This window comes from Eumetopias jubatus, unplaced genomic scaffold, assembly GCF_037043125.1.
Source record: "Eumetopias jubatus isolate StellerSeaLion01/CBP00866 unplaced genomic scaffold, mEumJub1_p1.0 scaffold_66, whole genome shotgun sequence".
Classification (NCBI taxonomy): Eukaryota; Metazoa; Chordata; class Mammalia; order Carnivora; family Otariidae; genus Eumetopias; species Eumetopias jubatus.
This window is the reverse complement of record NW_028274872.1, coordinates 749,443-765,561: the sequence shown is the minus strand read 5'-3', so window position 1 is coordinate 765,561 and position 16,119 is coordinate 749,443. Positions and strand designations below refer to the sequence as shown.

The 16,119-nt window shown below is 44.3% G+C and overlaps 1 protein-coding gene across 1 annotated transcript; it reads right to left on the bottom strand.

Annotated features, from left to right (window-relative positions):
- Positions 1-723: 723 nt before the first annotated feature.
- On the bottom strand, positions 724-4,847 carry LOC148161785 (putative NBPF family member NBPF5). Its single transcript, XM_088020573.1, has 4 exons — positions 4,670-4,847; positions 2,661-2,757; positions 1,806-2,020; positions 724-779 (listed from the first exon to the last, which is right to left on the bottom strand). The coding sequence occupies exons 1-4, from the start codon at positions 4,845-4,847 to the stop codon at positions 724-726; spliced, it is 546 nt and encodes a 181-aa protein (XP_087876699.1).
- Positions 4,848-16,119: the final 11,272 nt, after the last annotated feature.

Below are 16,119 nucleotides of genomic sequence, written 5' to 3'. Positions count from 1 at the left end.
GGAGTGGTCACAAGAGGCACAGGGCACCGGCTGGAGAGGGAACAAGCACACCAACCTATAAGGCAGAGTGTGGCTGCCCGGGGCTGGGAGAGCAGGAGCTGATCCTCAGAGCACTGGCCACAGAAGCACTGACTAGGAATGAGACTCCACCCTCCCAGCAGGATGCGGTCACAACAAGAAGCACAGTGGAGACCAGACCAGGGGCAACCACCACGGGCCTGAGTCAGGATGATTTTTACATAGATTGGTCAATTACTTACAGCTCTGGAGTACCTGCAGACTGCAGAAATGTGTGCCTTCTAGGCACTTTGTCATTAATAGTGTCACATGACACCCCAAGTTTTTGGAGTTTGGTTAGGTACTTCTCTTGGTTTTAATTTTGCTAGTTGTCTGTTTACCAATTCCTTGGTGAGTTACCTTCCTACCAAGGACCTTAGAGAACTGTGTAGGAAGTAGATATGCATCTCCTCCCGGTGTCCATTTACAGGAAAGAATGGGTATTTTTGTCCCCACGGGGAATCCTAAGGCTGGTGAATTCATCTCGGTCTTACAACACCACAGAGACAACAGGCAACCAAGCCAAAACGGCCATCCTTTGGGGACCATCTGCAGTTTTGCTTAACCTTGCATCTGACATCTGTCACTCTCTTGACCTCACTTACTTTACTTTCTGAGACCCTGTCCATTTTGACCCACACATTATTGGTTCCAGAATTTTCATTGTCACCTGGGAGTGAGGGTTCCTTGTTCTTCTTCATCCTCCTCATCCTCATAATTTTCTGCAAATAAATTCAGAAATGTCCCATCAGCTATTTCCCACATCACCACTATAAACACAGCGGCTTCTATGTCCCTGGAGACCTAAGGGTCTATGAATGACTAGGTATTCTACTGAGTTTAGGGCACTGTCTTTAAGAACTGCTGTGGCATGGATTTCTGATGCGTCAGGCAGTGTGTCTCTGATTCTGAGGATCAGCATCACTGAACCTGGGCAACACGTTCTACCGGCTCTTGTTGTCCATATCAGGGAATGCTTGTCAGCTTCATTTCTGCACCGTGTCTTGCAGAGTGCCACAGGTCCCACCACAGCCACAGACTCTCTGTGGGTTCACAGCTCTCACACAGAGCCGCCTCCTTGCCCTCACGACAGGACAACAACCCTGTCCCACATCCCTCCACCGGGGACTTCAAGGGCCCCCACGTGGGCTTCAGTGTTATCAAGGGGACATCCGTCTACGAAAAGCGGTCCCGTCTAAACAGCACTCCCACCTCCAAGTCCTACTGCATCAAGGACCTCATCCAACTCCACACAGTCAGGAGCATTATTTTTTCCTGACATGCATTCATGAATTTTCCCTATCTGATCACTACAGTATCAACAGGTTATTTGATATACTTTCCAGATGAGGAGACAGATATGGAGAAAGTAAAACTCACTTTCTCACCCACAATTAATACAGACCACGCTGACTCTGGGAACCTCCCACTTAGTGCAGGGATCCTTGCACACTAACAAGCATCCTCCTGTCACATTTTGCTCTCTGGCTCAAAGACTGGTGGAGGCTGCCTCCCGCTCCAAAGGCTGCATTCCCTCAGGGAGGAAGCAGACACGTGGAGCACTATTACCTCCACACTGTGCATTTCTGCTCTCTGTTACCACCTTCCACTCCTGGTTCTCTCATGGCCCCACTTGCTATGGGGAATCCAGGAGGGCTGCTGCACACGGCGTGAGGCCAGGCGGGGAGTCTCTTGTGAGCCCAGGGCCTTGGCGCAGCTCCGGGCATCAGGGCCGGTGGCCGCCTTACCTGGGCTGAGCTTTCGGGCAAGGCACTTGGCCAGTCTGCGCCCCTCAGCCAGTTGCTCTTGGAAGCCCTGCCCTTGGGAATGCTCAGGGTCATCATGGGTGAGGAGGTCCTCGAGGAGCTTATTGAGCAGTTGGGAAACGTCTTTCCCTTTCCGTAACTTCTGATACAAACGGGTCAGCTCTTTAGCCTGGTCTTTAATGAGGGTATGACATAGCCTAAGGCAGGGCAGAGAGAAAATTTTAAAATGCAAAGAGTTGAACAACAGACAATAAGATCTTTCGTGATGATTTCTGGCAGAATTTCCCCAAAGGAGCCGTGAACCCTGCACATCCCTTACACCTTTTCCTTCTGTAAACAGAGCCAGGGGTTCTCCTAAGCACACGCCAGAGAGATGTCCCTTCAGCTGCTAATTTCGGGGACACCCGTTTCCCTGGAAAACTACACACAGCGCGGCGTGCAGTGAAAGGACACAGCGCCAGACGCAGAAGCATGTCCAGTAGAGCTGGTGTGAACTGGTGAGCTCAGGAGAATGGCAGGCTCAAGCTGTGGTCAGCCAGGTCATGACTCTGTGAAAGGTAAGTGAGGTGGTGATCTCGCAACACTGTGAATGTGCTAAAAGCCACGAATTGTTCCCTTGAACTTGGGGACTTTGATATTTTTTTCCAGAGAGAGAGCGAGACTTTGAGTCATTGGAGTCCATCATTTACCAATCACTGTTGTCTTAGTTGTTTTAGAAATATGTGGGTCACGTGCCTGCCATGACGTTTCTGCCCTTTCCTGGCCCAGACTTGTTGCTGCCCCAAGTCAAAGATGCCCACAGCGTCCCTGCAGCCTCCCACATGGAGCCTTCCTTACCTGAGCTTCTCAGCCACCGTGTCTGCCTGCTTCCCCTTCTCAAACTGCACCTTCTCTCCCAGCACGGATTCGATGAGGTCGGTGGACTCTTCACACTCTGAGAAACAGAGACGCCTGCCTCAGGGGAAAGCTGGACATGCTGCTGTGCTCGCTGCCTTCAAGGGACGAGGCAGGGTCCATCCTAGGACAACTGGAACCCCGGCCACCTGGCTCTGCGCTGGGAGCTCCACATCACATTCTTCAGCCTCCCAACTACAGGGCAGTCGATTACACCCTGTTTCAGAGCCCAGGAAAGAACAGCCCCAAGGCACAGAGAGGAACTGGACATGGTGATGAACTGGTATTTGGTAGAGTCAGAATTTGGGTTCCCCTGATCATGGTCACTCTAGCAAGCCTTGGAGACTCCTAAGTGAAACACTAAGCAGGGACATGACATAAGGCCCCCAGGGCTACTGGACTGATGGGTCCCCTGAGCTGGGATTTCTATACTGAGCAAGTATCTCAAAGGTAAAAATTCATCCGGTTACACTTGTGGAAACCACAATGCATAAAACCAGAAGCACCGGAGAGGAATATGGCCCAATCCTAATACAGTTTGTGTTATGAGAAGCAGTAGAATGATGAACAGAGTTACACAGTTCCAGGTTCTGCTCTTAGAGCGTTACAAGAAATTACTCAGTATTCATTCTGACTCAGAGAAGTAGGTCCCACAACACTAACAGGTTAACAAGGAGGAAACTGAGGCACAGGACGTTGGGCACCATGGATTTAGCCCAGGCTGACTGACCTACAACCCATGCTTTTCTCCCCTGTGCTGTGTTACCGCCACCCCACGCCCTCAGGTGATATCTGTTTGCATCATCTTCACAACTGGTTTCCCACACTTATGTGATGATTTTCAGGAAAGTTGTAAACAAAACTGCTTGTCCTTCCCTGAAAGTTCATCATCTCTTCCCTTTCGTAAAAAGCATGCCTCAGTTTTTTTTTTCTCTGCGTCATTCGTTTTTAATTACACCTCCCCTTGTTCTATTGAAAGCAAATTGTGAGAAAATGACAAAAATGCGGGCTGAGAGTTGTCAGGATTCCTTCCTATCGCTCGGCTGTGCACGTGCCCCGTTCTCATGACTCCTTCTGCCAGCGCAGGCCCCTCCTAACGAACAGGCAGCTGAGCTCCCCATTTCAGGCTGACTGTGGGGGAAGGCCTGCCCCACACCCTGGCTTGGCTGGTTCCCGGGGCTGTGGTCTCCCCCACTCACCCTCCTTCTCACTAGGCCACATGTCTCCTGGCCCAGGCCTGGACCTGCTGGCCATCCTGCACGTCTGAAGGTCCCCAGCTCAGGGAGAGACCGTGATGTTCCCTGAAACACCCTCACCCTTGCCAGTGGGTATCAAATGGCCTCCGTGGACTCAGGAAGCAGAGGCTCTGCACCGGTTCCCTCTCACAAGGGAAGTCACTGTGTGGATGGCGTCACTCACAGATACCACAGTTTTAGGGGGAAAGGAGACCTTCTTTCCACTTTCCACTTACCACTTCCATCTCCTTGAAAGCAGGTAGTGTCACCTGCTACCCTCCCTCTCGCCCCCGGGTGTGCCATCAGGATGTTTCCCTAGTGTAACTAACTTGGTGCTTTACCAATGGGACCTCAGAGAAGCGGGACCTGAGAGAGTTCCTTAGTCCCTGACACTTAGGCCTGCAGGCATGCAGGATCTGATACAGCACAGAGACCATCCTGAGAGGACCAGGCGTTTCTGTGTCCGCACCAGGAAGCAGGAACTGGGATGTTAACTCTAACCCCACCTGACATGTCACTGTTAACCTCTTTGTCTTCAGTTTTCCCATCCTCAGCAAACTGAGGATAAAATACCCACTTCTACATTTCCCGGATTGTGGTCAGAATGAAATTTATGTGACATTGGAAGAGAGAAGACAGCATCTGGAGAGGTTTTTAGTTTCTCAGAAGGAATACAGACAGATATGTCTTTGGTGGCCATGATCTTGTAGGACTTACTGTATTTCTGCAGCTGGTTGGCCAGGGAGTAGGCAGTACATTCGGATATAAGGAATTTCTCCTTGAGGTCTCGGAAGTCCTGCTTGCTTTTTTCCAGCTGGGATTGAAGCTCCTGGTTGATTTCCAGGAGGCTGATTTCTGCCCCTGGATCAGACAGAGGGCCAAGAGGTGCTGCCATGGTGACGTGTGGCCGAGGAGGTAGAGCTGGGGACTGAGGAGAAGAAACCCAAACACAGGATGGTTAAAAACCAGTGAAATCAAGTAGGTTTCATCAGGACTGAGGGGTGAGGATACAGGAAGTCTTTACTTACTGTTGGGAACAATTTGAACAACACCCCACAGCACCTGAGATTCAGGAACCACAAAACCAAGGTTCAAGATGCCACAGCTGAGAGCTGAAGGCACTGCCCCTAGCTCACACTCCAAACGGAATGACAGAGGGAGCACTCAGAATGCCAGGTAACGGTCTGCACTTGAAATAACAGAGTTGGAACGTCCGAGATGACATGGAACCTGGGGAGCTGCTGCCTTCCAGTTGCCAAGGCCGTGCTGATACACAAGACTGCCCGGTCCCCCCGAAGGTCCCCACTGATGGGAACCACCCCTCACTGGCCACTCTCAGTTGCTGTCTACCCTTGTGCTGATACCACAGTTCCCATCTCTTTCTAAAAAATTATCTCAGCATAGTTCTGATTGTTCATTCTTGTGTGTGTATAAATCACCAAGGCAGAAATAGTTTCCCAAGTAGTTTACTGTTTTGTTCATCTTCATTTATTTGAGAGAGAGAATGGGGGGTGGGTAGAGGGAGAGAGTGGGACAAGGCGCTCAATCTGACCATCCGTGAGATCATGACCCTAGCCTAAACCAAGAGTCAGATGCTCAACCAACTGAACTGCTCAGGCACCCCTCCCAACGGGTTTTCTTAGGGCTGTCATGAACTCATCCCACTTGCCTTTAAGGGCAAACAGATCTTAAGGCTTTTATAATAAGGGATAGATTCCAATGTCTTAGACTGTCATGATGTTCTTCCCTGTGTCTTTTAGTGTTTTATTTTTTCCTCTGTGCGTTAAAAACACAAGAGAAGCATGCTAGCACTTTCGTTATCTTTGTTTCCTTTGTATTTGACAAGCTTTTAAATTTATTTGGATCTTCCTCCATTTACAATATGTAGTAAAGGAAACTTTCTTTACAGCAAAACACACACACACACACACACACACACACCCCAAAACACAGGGGAAAAACCAAAGTTAATTTATGCAATTGATTATGAAACTGTTTTCTATTCTAACTCTCTCAGTATTCTTCTTCCTGCATCTATGTGTTATGTAGTCTTCTTTTCCCCTTATGTTCACATATATTTTCAATTTTCTTAGCTATATACCTAGGAGTGGAATTGCTAGATCATATGTAACCCTATATTTAACTTTTTCAGAAACTACCAAACTCTTTTTCAAAGGAAAGCAACTACACCATTTGACATTCCCACCAGGAAGGTGTAAGAATTCCATTTCTCTACAATCTTCCCAACGCATACATTATCTTTTTTTTTTTTTTTAAGTCATACTAGTGGGGGGAAGAGGGATCACACTGTGCTTTAGATTTGTATTTTCCTAATGACTAATGTTATTGAGCACCTTTTCAAGTATTTGTTGTTAGATTGGTCTTATCCTTTAGAGAGAGTCGACTCAAACTCTTCTTCCCATTTTTTTAATTGGCTGTCTTTTACTGCTTAGTTGTATCGTTTTTTTTTTAATTTATTCTAGATAGCAGACCTCCATCAGATATACAATTTGCAAATTTCTCCCATTCCATGCATTGTCTTTTCACTTCCTTGATAGTGTCCTCTGAAACAAAAAGCTTGTAATTTTGATGAAATCCAGCTTATCTATTTATTCTTGGAGTTGCTTGTCCATTAAAGAAACTGGCTTCTAGCCCCAAATCGTGAAGATTTCTAACTACATATTCCTTAAAACATGGCTTTTGAATGAGAACTTTCCTGGGTTGTAGTGGGGGTGGACATTATTTAATAATGGCTCTGTGTGTTGATTGATATTTCTCTCAATTGATATTCATGTGCCTGTTTTCTCTCCTATGGAGCATGCCATGACCTATACCAGAGATTTTGGAAATGATATCTATCAATATTCCAGCTTTGATTCAGGGGAGAGTCCTGCTTATAGAGTTGAGCTGGTCTGAACCTCACCCACAGTTTCACAAATTGCTCAGGGCTTTTAGAGGTAAGTAGTTGATTATCTTTCTGAGGAACACTTGTCCAGGAGTCCAGATCTTTCTAGGTCTAGAATGGACTTTCTCAGACCCCTCCAGACCAAGAAGACTGCAGGAGTTGGACCTAGTCAAGACTTTCATCTCCGGTCTTAATGGAAAGTAGACATGCTTCAGGGTATTGGGAAAGTTGTTCAATACAAATTCGTTCCTCTCCAATTCTCTATTATATATATGATTTCTCTCTAGAAAAGGTGAAATTTTAGAACAACTTGTCTATTCCTTGCCAATTGTCTGTCTGTGCTTTTAAAGATGTATAAAGGAGAATTCAAGGTCAATACATTCTTAGCAAAAAGTACAGTTCATGTAAACTTCCGGGTGATCGTAAAGAATCCAATGAACTATCTTATTATTAAGATGCTATCATTTTCCTGATGAGAAAAGAAAAAAAAAAAAAAAACAAGAACTCAAGAAGATTACAAACCTCCCCAAGGCCACATATCTAGTGAAGAGAGGAGGGTGCATTAGAAACCATTTCTGGGGGCACCATCCAACTCTTGATCTCAGTTCAGGTCTTCATCTTAGGGTTGCGAATCGGAGCCCTGTGTCGGGGTCCACTAAAAAAAAAAGAAAAGAAAAAGAAAGAAACCAATCTCGCAGATATCCTATTGGGTTTTCATATGCTTATTAATCATTTGGATATCTTCTTTTGGGATGGGCTTTTTAAAATATTTCTGCTCATTAATACACTAGGTTGTTTCTCATTTTCTTTGTGATTTATAAGATTTCTTGACATATTTTGGATGAGTGTTTAGTCACATACATACATTGAAAATAATCATTTCTGGGCTGTAGATGGCCTTTGCATTTTAAAGAATGGATGCCAGGATCATGACGTGAGCTGAAAGCAGACGCTTAACCGACTAAGCCACCCAGGCGTCCCTTCATATACATTTTAAAATTGGTTTGTCATTTTCTTCACAAATATCTACAGCAATATTTACCAAAATAATGTTACTTTGTTATCCTAACAGAACTGAGTCTTGCAATCAATGAACATGCTACCTATTTCTCTGTTTACTAGTCTTCTTCACTTTCTCACAGCAGTAGTTTTTAGGGGTCTTGGGTCTGCTTCATTTTTATATATTCATAAGCATTTAATAATTTTGGATGCTAATCTCTATTGCGTTTTACTGAATTTCATTTTCTCACTACTAATTGTCCCTGCAGAGAGGTACAATAGATTGTGAAATCAACTTACTTAAGGTATAATTTGGGTACAATAGACTGCATGGCTTTAAAGCATACAGTTATTTTTTTAAAATAATTTTTTATTGTTATGTTAATCACCATACATTACATCATTAGTTTTTGATGTAGTGTTCCATGATTCACTGTTTGTGCATAACACCCAGTGCTCCACGCAGAATGTGTCCTCTTTAATACCCATCACCAGGCTAACCCATCCCCCCACCCTCTCCCCTCTAGAACCCTCAGTTTGTTTTTCAGAGTCCATCCTCTCTAATGGTTCGTCTCCCCCTCCAACTTACTCCCCTTCATTCTTCCCCTCCTGCTATCTTCTTTTTTTTTTCTTAACATATATTGCATTAATTTTTTCAGAAGTATAGATCCGTGATTCATCAGTCTTGTACAATTCACAGCGCTCACCATAGCACATACCCTCCCCAATGTCTATCACCCAGCCATCCAATGCCTCCCACCCCCCACCACTCCAGCAACCCTCAGTTTTTTTCCTGAGATTAAGAATTCCTCATATCAGTGAGGTCATATGAAACTTCTGTTACAGTCAAGATACAGGGCATTTCCACTACCTCACAACTTCCCTTGTGCCCCTTTGCGGTCCATCACTGCCTCCAGCCTCGCACCCAGGGAACCAACGATACTAGAGATCATTGCAGTTTTAACAACTTCATATAACTGATAATACATATATATATCCTCTTTTATATCTGCTTTCTATCATACAGTGCAGTGCAATGATTTTAAAATTTATCCATATTCCAGGGCACCTGCGTGGCTCTGTCAGTTAAGCGTCTGCCTTCAGCTCAGGTCTTAATCTCAGCGTCTTGGGATCAAGCCCCGTGTGGGGTTCTCTGCTCCCCACGGAGCCTGCTTCCCCCCCTCTGTCTGCCACCCCCCCACTTGTGCTCTCTCACTCTATCAAATAAAGAAATAAAATCTTGAAAAAAATAAATTCATCCATATTCCTACATGCACCAATACTTCATGACATTTTTATTGCTGGGTAGGATTTCAAGTGTTTCGTCTCTGTTTATACATTCATCTGTCACTGGACTTTTGTGTCACTTCCAGTTTGGGGCAGTCATAATTGGGGCATAATAATAAAGCTATTACACACATTCATATGCTGATAATTCTGTAGACATATTGTGTAAATACCTAGGAATGGAATGACTATCCATAGGATTTGTATTTGTTTAATCTTATAAGTAACTGGAAGTCAGCTTTTCAAAGTGGTTGTACTATTTTTCATTCCCACAGCTATATGAGACATCCAGGTGTTTTGTGTGAGATTTCAGACTTTCTGACTTTAGCCATACCAACAGATATGCAATGATACCTCATTGCAGTACTGACTTTTTACCCTCATGACCAATGCATTGTGCATCTTTTCATGTGCTAATGAACCATTCCCATATCTTGTTTCCTGAAGTTTCTATTCAAATCTTTTGACCAATTATTGTATTGTGTTCATTATCTTATCAGACTATATGATATCTAATTCTAGAGAATGGTCCTTTGTAGGACATAAACATACTTCTATACTGTGGCTTCCCTTTATGTTCTCTTAAGGTTGTCTTTCTTCGAGAGTTACATATAGAAAGATAAAGATAGATCAATTCATTTTCATATCCAAAGAAATAATTCATTGCCTACTTTAAGCTTGCAAAAACATACGGTTGAACTTTTTGGAAAATATAAAATCATTTATTGAATTTCAGGGTATGAAATTTTTTGTTTTTGTAATTTAAACTGTTTCCACGGGCATATTGAGATATAATTTCCAAGCAAGAAAGTGTATATAATTAAAGTCTAAAGTTTAGTCCGTTTGAACATATATATGCATCACCCACACAGTGGATATATCTATCACCCCAGAAAGTTTCCTTGTGCTCCGGCCAAGTCCTCCCTCACATTCCCACCTCAGGAAACCACTGATTGGCTTTCAGTTACAATAGAATTATTTCCATTTCCTAAGGTGTTATATTTTGAAATCATATGCTATGGACATTATTTTGCTTTGATGTTTTTTTTGCTCAGAAAAATTATCTGAGCAAAAAATAAAATCTTTACCAATTTTGTTATGTATGTGAAGAGATTACTCTGCTAAACCAAGTAGTATTCCTTGGACTGGATATGCCACAACTTCTTTTGGTCATTTACCTGTGAATGGATTAGAATGGCAATTAAAAATAGAGTTTCTATCAATAGATTTTTATGAATATATCACTCTTTTTTTTCATTTGAATGGAATGGTGGTGGCCTATGCCAGGGGGTTTGGTAGAGAGGTTTAATATTTTGAAGCAGGTCGCCACTGTTGGGGTGCTTGGGTTGCTGAGTCGGTGAAGTGTCTGACATTGATTTTGGCTCAGGTCATGATCTCCTTGGTGATGAGATGAAGCCCCAAATAGGGCTCCATGCTCAGTGGGGAATCCCCTTGAGATTCTCTCCCTCTGCCCCTCCCTCTGCCCCTCACCCCACTCACTTTCACTCCCTCTCACACAAAGAAATCAATCTTGAATAGAAAAAAAAAGATTTCCAAACTATTTCCTAGAGGAGTTGTAGAACTTAACATTCCTATCAGCAGTGTATGAGAATTTCAGCTCCTACACATCTTTGCCAATACTTGGAATGGAAATTCTTTTCATTTTTGCCATTTTAATTGGCAGATAGTGTTTTAAGTTTGCATTTTGCTAATGACTAATGGTGTAGATCTTGTCATGTTCTTACATGCCTTCCATATATGTTCTCGGCTGAACTGTCTACAAAGCTTTTACCCAAATTATTTTCTTATTTTCTTATTTGAAAGAGAGAGAGAGAGAGCAAGAGCGGGGGTGTGGGGTGGGGTGGGGAGGGCAGAGAGAGGAGAAACACACTCCCCTGTCAGTGGGGAGACTGACAGAGGGGGGCAGGGCTAGATCCCAGGTCCCTGAGATAAAGACCTGAGCCAAAGGCAGCTGCTTCACCAACTGAGCCACCCAGGTACTTTTCTTTTACCCATTTTTAAATTGGATTGTTTGCCTTCTTACTATTGTCTTTGGAGAGTTCTTTCAGTGTTCTATTAGGAGACCTTCATTAGATATGAAATTTATCAATATTTTCTCCCTATGTGTGACTTGACTTTTCATCCTCTCACCAATGTCTTGTGAAGAACAAAAGTTTTAAATTTTAACTAAGTCCAATGTATCCATTTGTTCTTTCATCAATCACAATTTTGGTGTCATATCTAAGAGATCATTGTCCCAGGGCTCCTGGGTGGCTCATTCTGTTGAGTGTCTGCCCTCGATTCAGTTCAGGATCCCAGAGTCCTGGGATCTAGCCCACCATCGGGCTCCTTGCTCAGCGGGGACCCTGCCTCTCCCTCTCCCTCTGCAGCTCCCTTGCTTGTGCTCTCTCTCTGTCAAATAAATAAATAAATCTATCCCTCAGTATTTCATGCTTCATGCTATTATAAATGATATCACTTTTCACATTTCAGTTAGGGATTGCGATCACATAAAGCACAGTTGAGTTTTATATATTGGTGTTATATCTTGATACAATCAAATGCATTTCAGATTCAAGCTAGATCTGGCAGTGACCATATCTTTGGAGATTTAGGTATTTGCCGGGTGAGAAGGACATTTCTCAGCAGCCGAAGAAGAAGGAATAACCCAACCCATATCAAGTCCTGTGGCTGGGCAGATTGTACAGGGTCTAATGGAACAATGCATGTGAAATGTTGTGTATGTTCAGTAATAAACTTTCCTTGAGAGTCACCATTCAGTTGGTAAGGCTGCCAGTTTAGCTTGCGTTTAGCTGCAATACCACAGTGGCAAAATTTAGAGGCCAATGTTCTCTCTTATTATGTAATTTAGTCTTCAATCATCTATTCCCATCATGATGTACTGCCAGAAGATTTAGATCGCTGTGCAATGAAATATCCATCGAATACCATGAATTGTGCCCCAGTCTGATCCGTCTTATTTCTATGTGATCTATTATAAAGTGACACCGACAGCATTTAAACAACTAATAGTGGCAGACTGAGGGAGTTTGGTTGTCTGACTCAGTTGCCTTAGGAGACAATGGCTCCGACTCCAAATCGGAAGTAGGTGTCCACTCCCATCAGACTGTAAGCCTCGGGTCCTGATTCTGCAACAGAATCTGTAGTCCTTTGTGTCAGCTTCATACCCCCAACAGAGAGGAAATGATCTTTGGTTTAAGTAAAGATTGGTGTGTGTAGCATGTTTATGTTAACTCTTTAGGCACTGAACTTAACATCCTGTCAGGTAAAGCTCGCACAGCTGTGTGACTCACAAGGTCACATTCCCAGTGGCTCAGGTGACATGTCTCAAAGAAACCAAAGCATCCACTCAGTATTAGGTGTCTCTCCTAAAGTTCACTCTTGATGGGCAAAAATGTGGCTCACAAACAGCTTGAAATGTGTTTGATATATGTTTGTCTAATGGTTTTTTAAAGTCCAATTACCCAAATGACTTTCAGGACGGTTTGTTGTTTTTGTTTTTCCCAATGCTCTGCCTTTTTGACAGGACCCACGAGTCAATATACACATAGATTTATTCCAATTTGTTTATAATGAACCAATCATTGTGTACATGACATATAATTCTATACATTCCTTCTTTTACCTGTTTACTTTCAGATGTTGAGATGATGGGAGGTTACTTGCTTCTTCCACTGACATCCTGAATTACAATTCTGCTCTCTGTTAAAAAAAAAAAAAAAAAACAAAAAAGGCTGCTTTACCTTGTTATTCAACAAAGTCATCATAGGAGGTGTTTAAATCTGCATTTGGGGGGGCATCATTCCTTTTGAAAGATTTTATTTATTTTGGAGATAGTAAGTGTGAGCTGGGAGAACAGAGAGGAGGGAAAGGTAGAAAGAAACTAAGTAGACCCTGTGCTGAGCATGGAGCCGAATATGGGTCTTGACCCCACTACCACGACATCATGACCCGAGCTAAAACCAAGAGTCAGACCCTTAAGTGCCCGAGCCACTCACGCACCCTTGGTGTTTCTAAGAATAGAAAAGTCATTTTTCGCTCAAGCAAATAGAGGGTAATCTGTGAAGAATGATTGCAGATCATGGACTAACTATTTAGTGTCCAATGAATCCAAAATTTTGCTAGACATGTTTTCCCAAGATTGTGTAAAGTTACTATGAGCCAGCTCACCGGCAACTTCCAAAGCCCCAAACCTTTTTCTCCAAGACCTAGGGCATACTGTCACAAACTCAACCCAGCCCCTTCTTGAACCACATTTCAAGTGATCAGTTTTCTTGCATGACCCAACAGGCAGAGCAACTTTCCAGCTTGTTATGGGCATTAAGGGTCTCCCGTTTCTGTTACCAATGGAAGTAAGTGGTTTGCTTCGTTATTTGGCATCTAGAGCCATGATTAGGGTGAAGTTTGTCTCCCCAGAAGTCATTAGGTGCTATTAAATGCAGTAACTTTCCTCCCACTACACTACACTTGACCCCACTCATGTATAATATTCCCTAAAACTTCACTTTCTGAGTAGATCGTTACTCTTTTTATTCAAGGCCCACCCAGGCAGCATTATTAAGATTATTATTAAAATCATGTGGCTTCAGATGCAAGGGTCCCCTACCCTGGCCCTTCCTGACCTTAGGGCACAACTATCTGCAGTAAGAATGGACAACTCCAACCCTTATCCAAACATCACTGATCCCTCTCAGTACACACTTTCTTGGAGGACACCTACAGTGTGGGTAGCTCCAAGTCGGAGCTAGGTGTCTGGGCTCATGGTCACATCCTCCTCCTCTTGGAACCGGTGCTTCCCAGCAGTATAAACCACCACAATCCATCTTCTGGGGCTCCTCGGCAGATGCACAGGTTCACCATGGACGAAGTTACTCTTCCAACCTCTTTGCCTAGCTCAGGCTGCTCCTTGCAGAGTTGGATGCTGCTGTATACATTCCTCAGTTTCCCTGGATTTTTCTGAAATCAACTTGTCCTTATTTTTACCTCCTTTGGCAACCACCTGCTCCACCATTGTCTTGTCCTTCCTAGGGTTATTCTCATCCTCCAAACCTGCTGATTTTCTATCTTCCATCTGCTCCCTCCGTTCTCCGTTTTCAGTGTGGGCTCAGCTCAGGATCCTGCAGGAGACACACAGGGAAGGGACCAAGTCAGGTCTCAGCTGCAGTCCCCAGGGCTGCTTAACAGGCACCTCAGACCCTCCTGCACTCACAGAAACTGAGCAGGAAGGCACTTTGGAGAATTTGAATAACAACCTCACCATACAGGAGAGGAAGCTGAGGCCCAGAGACGTGAAGAGATTTTCCCAAACACCTTCAACACCTAGTGGCAACGGTGCCCCCACACAGGCCTTGGCTGCAAGCTTCCCTGTGGAGGCTCCGGAACACACCCTCGAGAACCCCACATTTGAAATTCAGGGAACACTAAAATTAAAAGTTCAGCTTAAAAATAAAAAATTCATTTTCAGGAGACTTTGGATCAAATGTTGGTATCTCCACTGTTAAAAACAAGGCCTTTCTGGGGTGCCTGGGTGACTCAGTCATAAAGCCTCTGCCTTTGGTTCAGGTCAGGATCCGCAGGGTCCTGGGATCGAGTCCTGGATCGGGCTCCTGCTTGGCGGGAAGCCTGTTTCTCCCTCTCCCACTCCCCCTGCTTGTGTTTCCTCTCTCGCTGTGTCTCTCTTGGTCAAATAAATAAATAAAATCTTAAAAAAAAAAAGGCCTTTCTGGGGACCAATCTTTTCTCCCAATTATATAATTCTGTTAGTTATATTAGCTTTTCCATCACTGGCTCAGGGATTAGGATCACAGAACACAAAAGTGTTAAATAATACTTACCATAGTCACAAATAAAAGGCACTTCAATGATTATCTATAAAATATCTGACTCCTGTGCTAAAGTTCTTTTTCCTGAGAGCTGGCACTGGGTCTGCCTGCTCACCCCATGTCCCCCGTGCCTCCGAGAGCCTGCCAGGTGAAACATTCAGTAAATACTTGTCAAGCAGATAGATAACAGTTACCAGCAATAACGAGCTTTTACTGATCTCCAGTCCCAACCATCTTTCCATTCAAACCCAATCCCGGTTCCGGGCTGAAGCAATAGAAGCACAGCCTTCAGAAAAGCAGTCCAAGATGCCAATAGCAGCTTCACCACATGTCCCATAGGCTTTTGTGGATCATTTAATTATCTCTTTGAGCATATTTATCTCATGTATGATAGAGAATGTAGAATTAACTTCGAGAAGGCAGCATGGACCACTGGAATGTTAGACGGGAAATGGGGTATCATGCAGCAGACAGGGGTCCCGTCCCTGGGCACCAGCTGCAGAGCTAAAGAACACCTCCATCAGAGTCACTGTGTGCCTCTTAGAATGCCCTGGGGATAAGGCCCCCAAATCTGCATTTCTGACAAAAGCTCCAAGGAGATTCTCATGTATGGAAAAAGCCCGTTTTAAACAAAGAGCCGAGGATGGAGACTCTGAAAGACCCAGTGCTCACACCCTTCACCCAAAGTGGCTTTCAGTGGAGAATGGGGACATTTCTGGGAAGGGATCCTACTTGATCTGTGTCCTGCTTCCGTGATTTCGGTTTTTAGGCCCTCCGTTTGCCTGTAGGTTTCCTCCTCTGCTCTAATTGCTGGGGAATGTCAGCCCTCATGGGGGTCATTTCTTTATGAAGACCTCTGTCATTTATTCTCCTCCTGGACAAGGGACAGCGGAGATCAGGTCTGGGGTTCCACAGTTCTAGCATTCCTCCTAAGCCACCTGGCTGAGCTGAAAGCATCATGACAGATCGAAATGAGGTCAGAGAAGAGGATCCCAGAGGAGTGAGATGCTGAGGGCAGGCCCTCTTCGGAGAGAGAACCACTACAAGGTCACTATCAGACCTGTTCAGGTGGGGGACGACTTACTGACCAATTCCATGAGCAGAGAACCCACCCTCGTCATTCCAAACTCCTG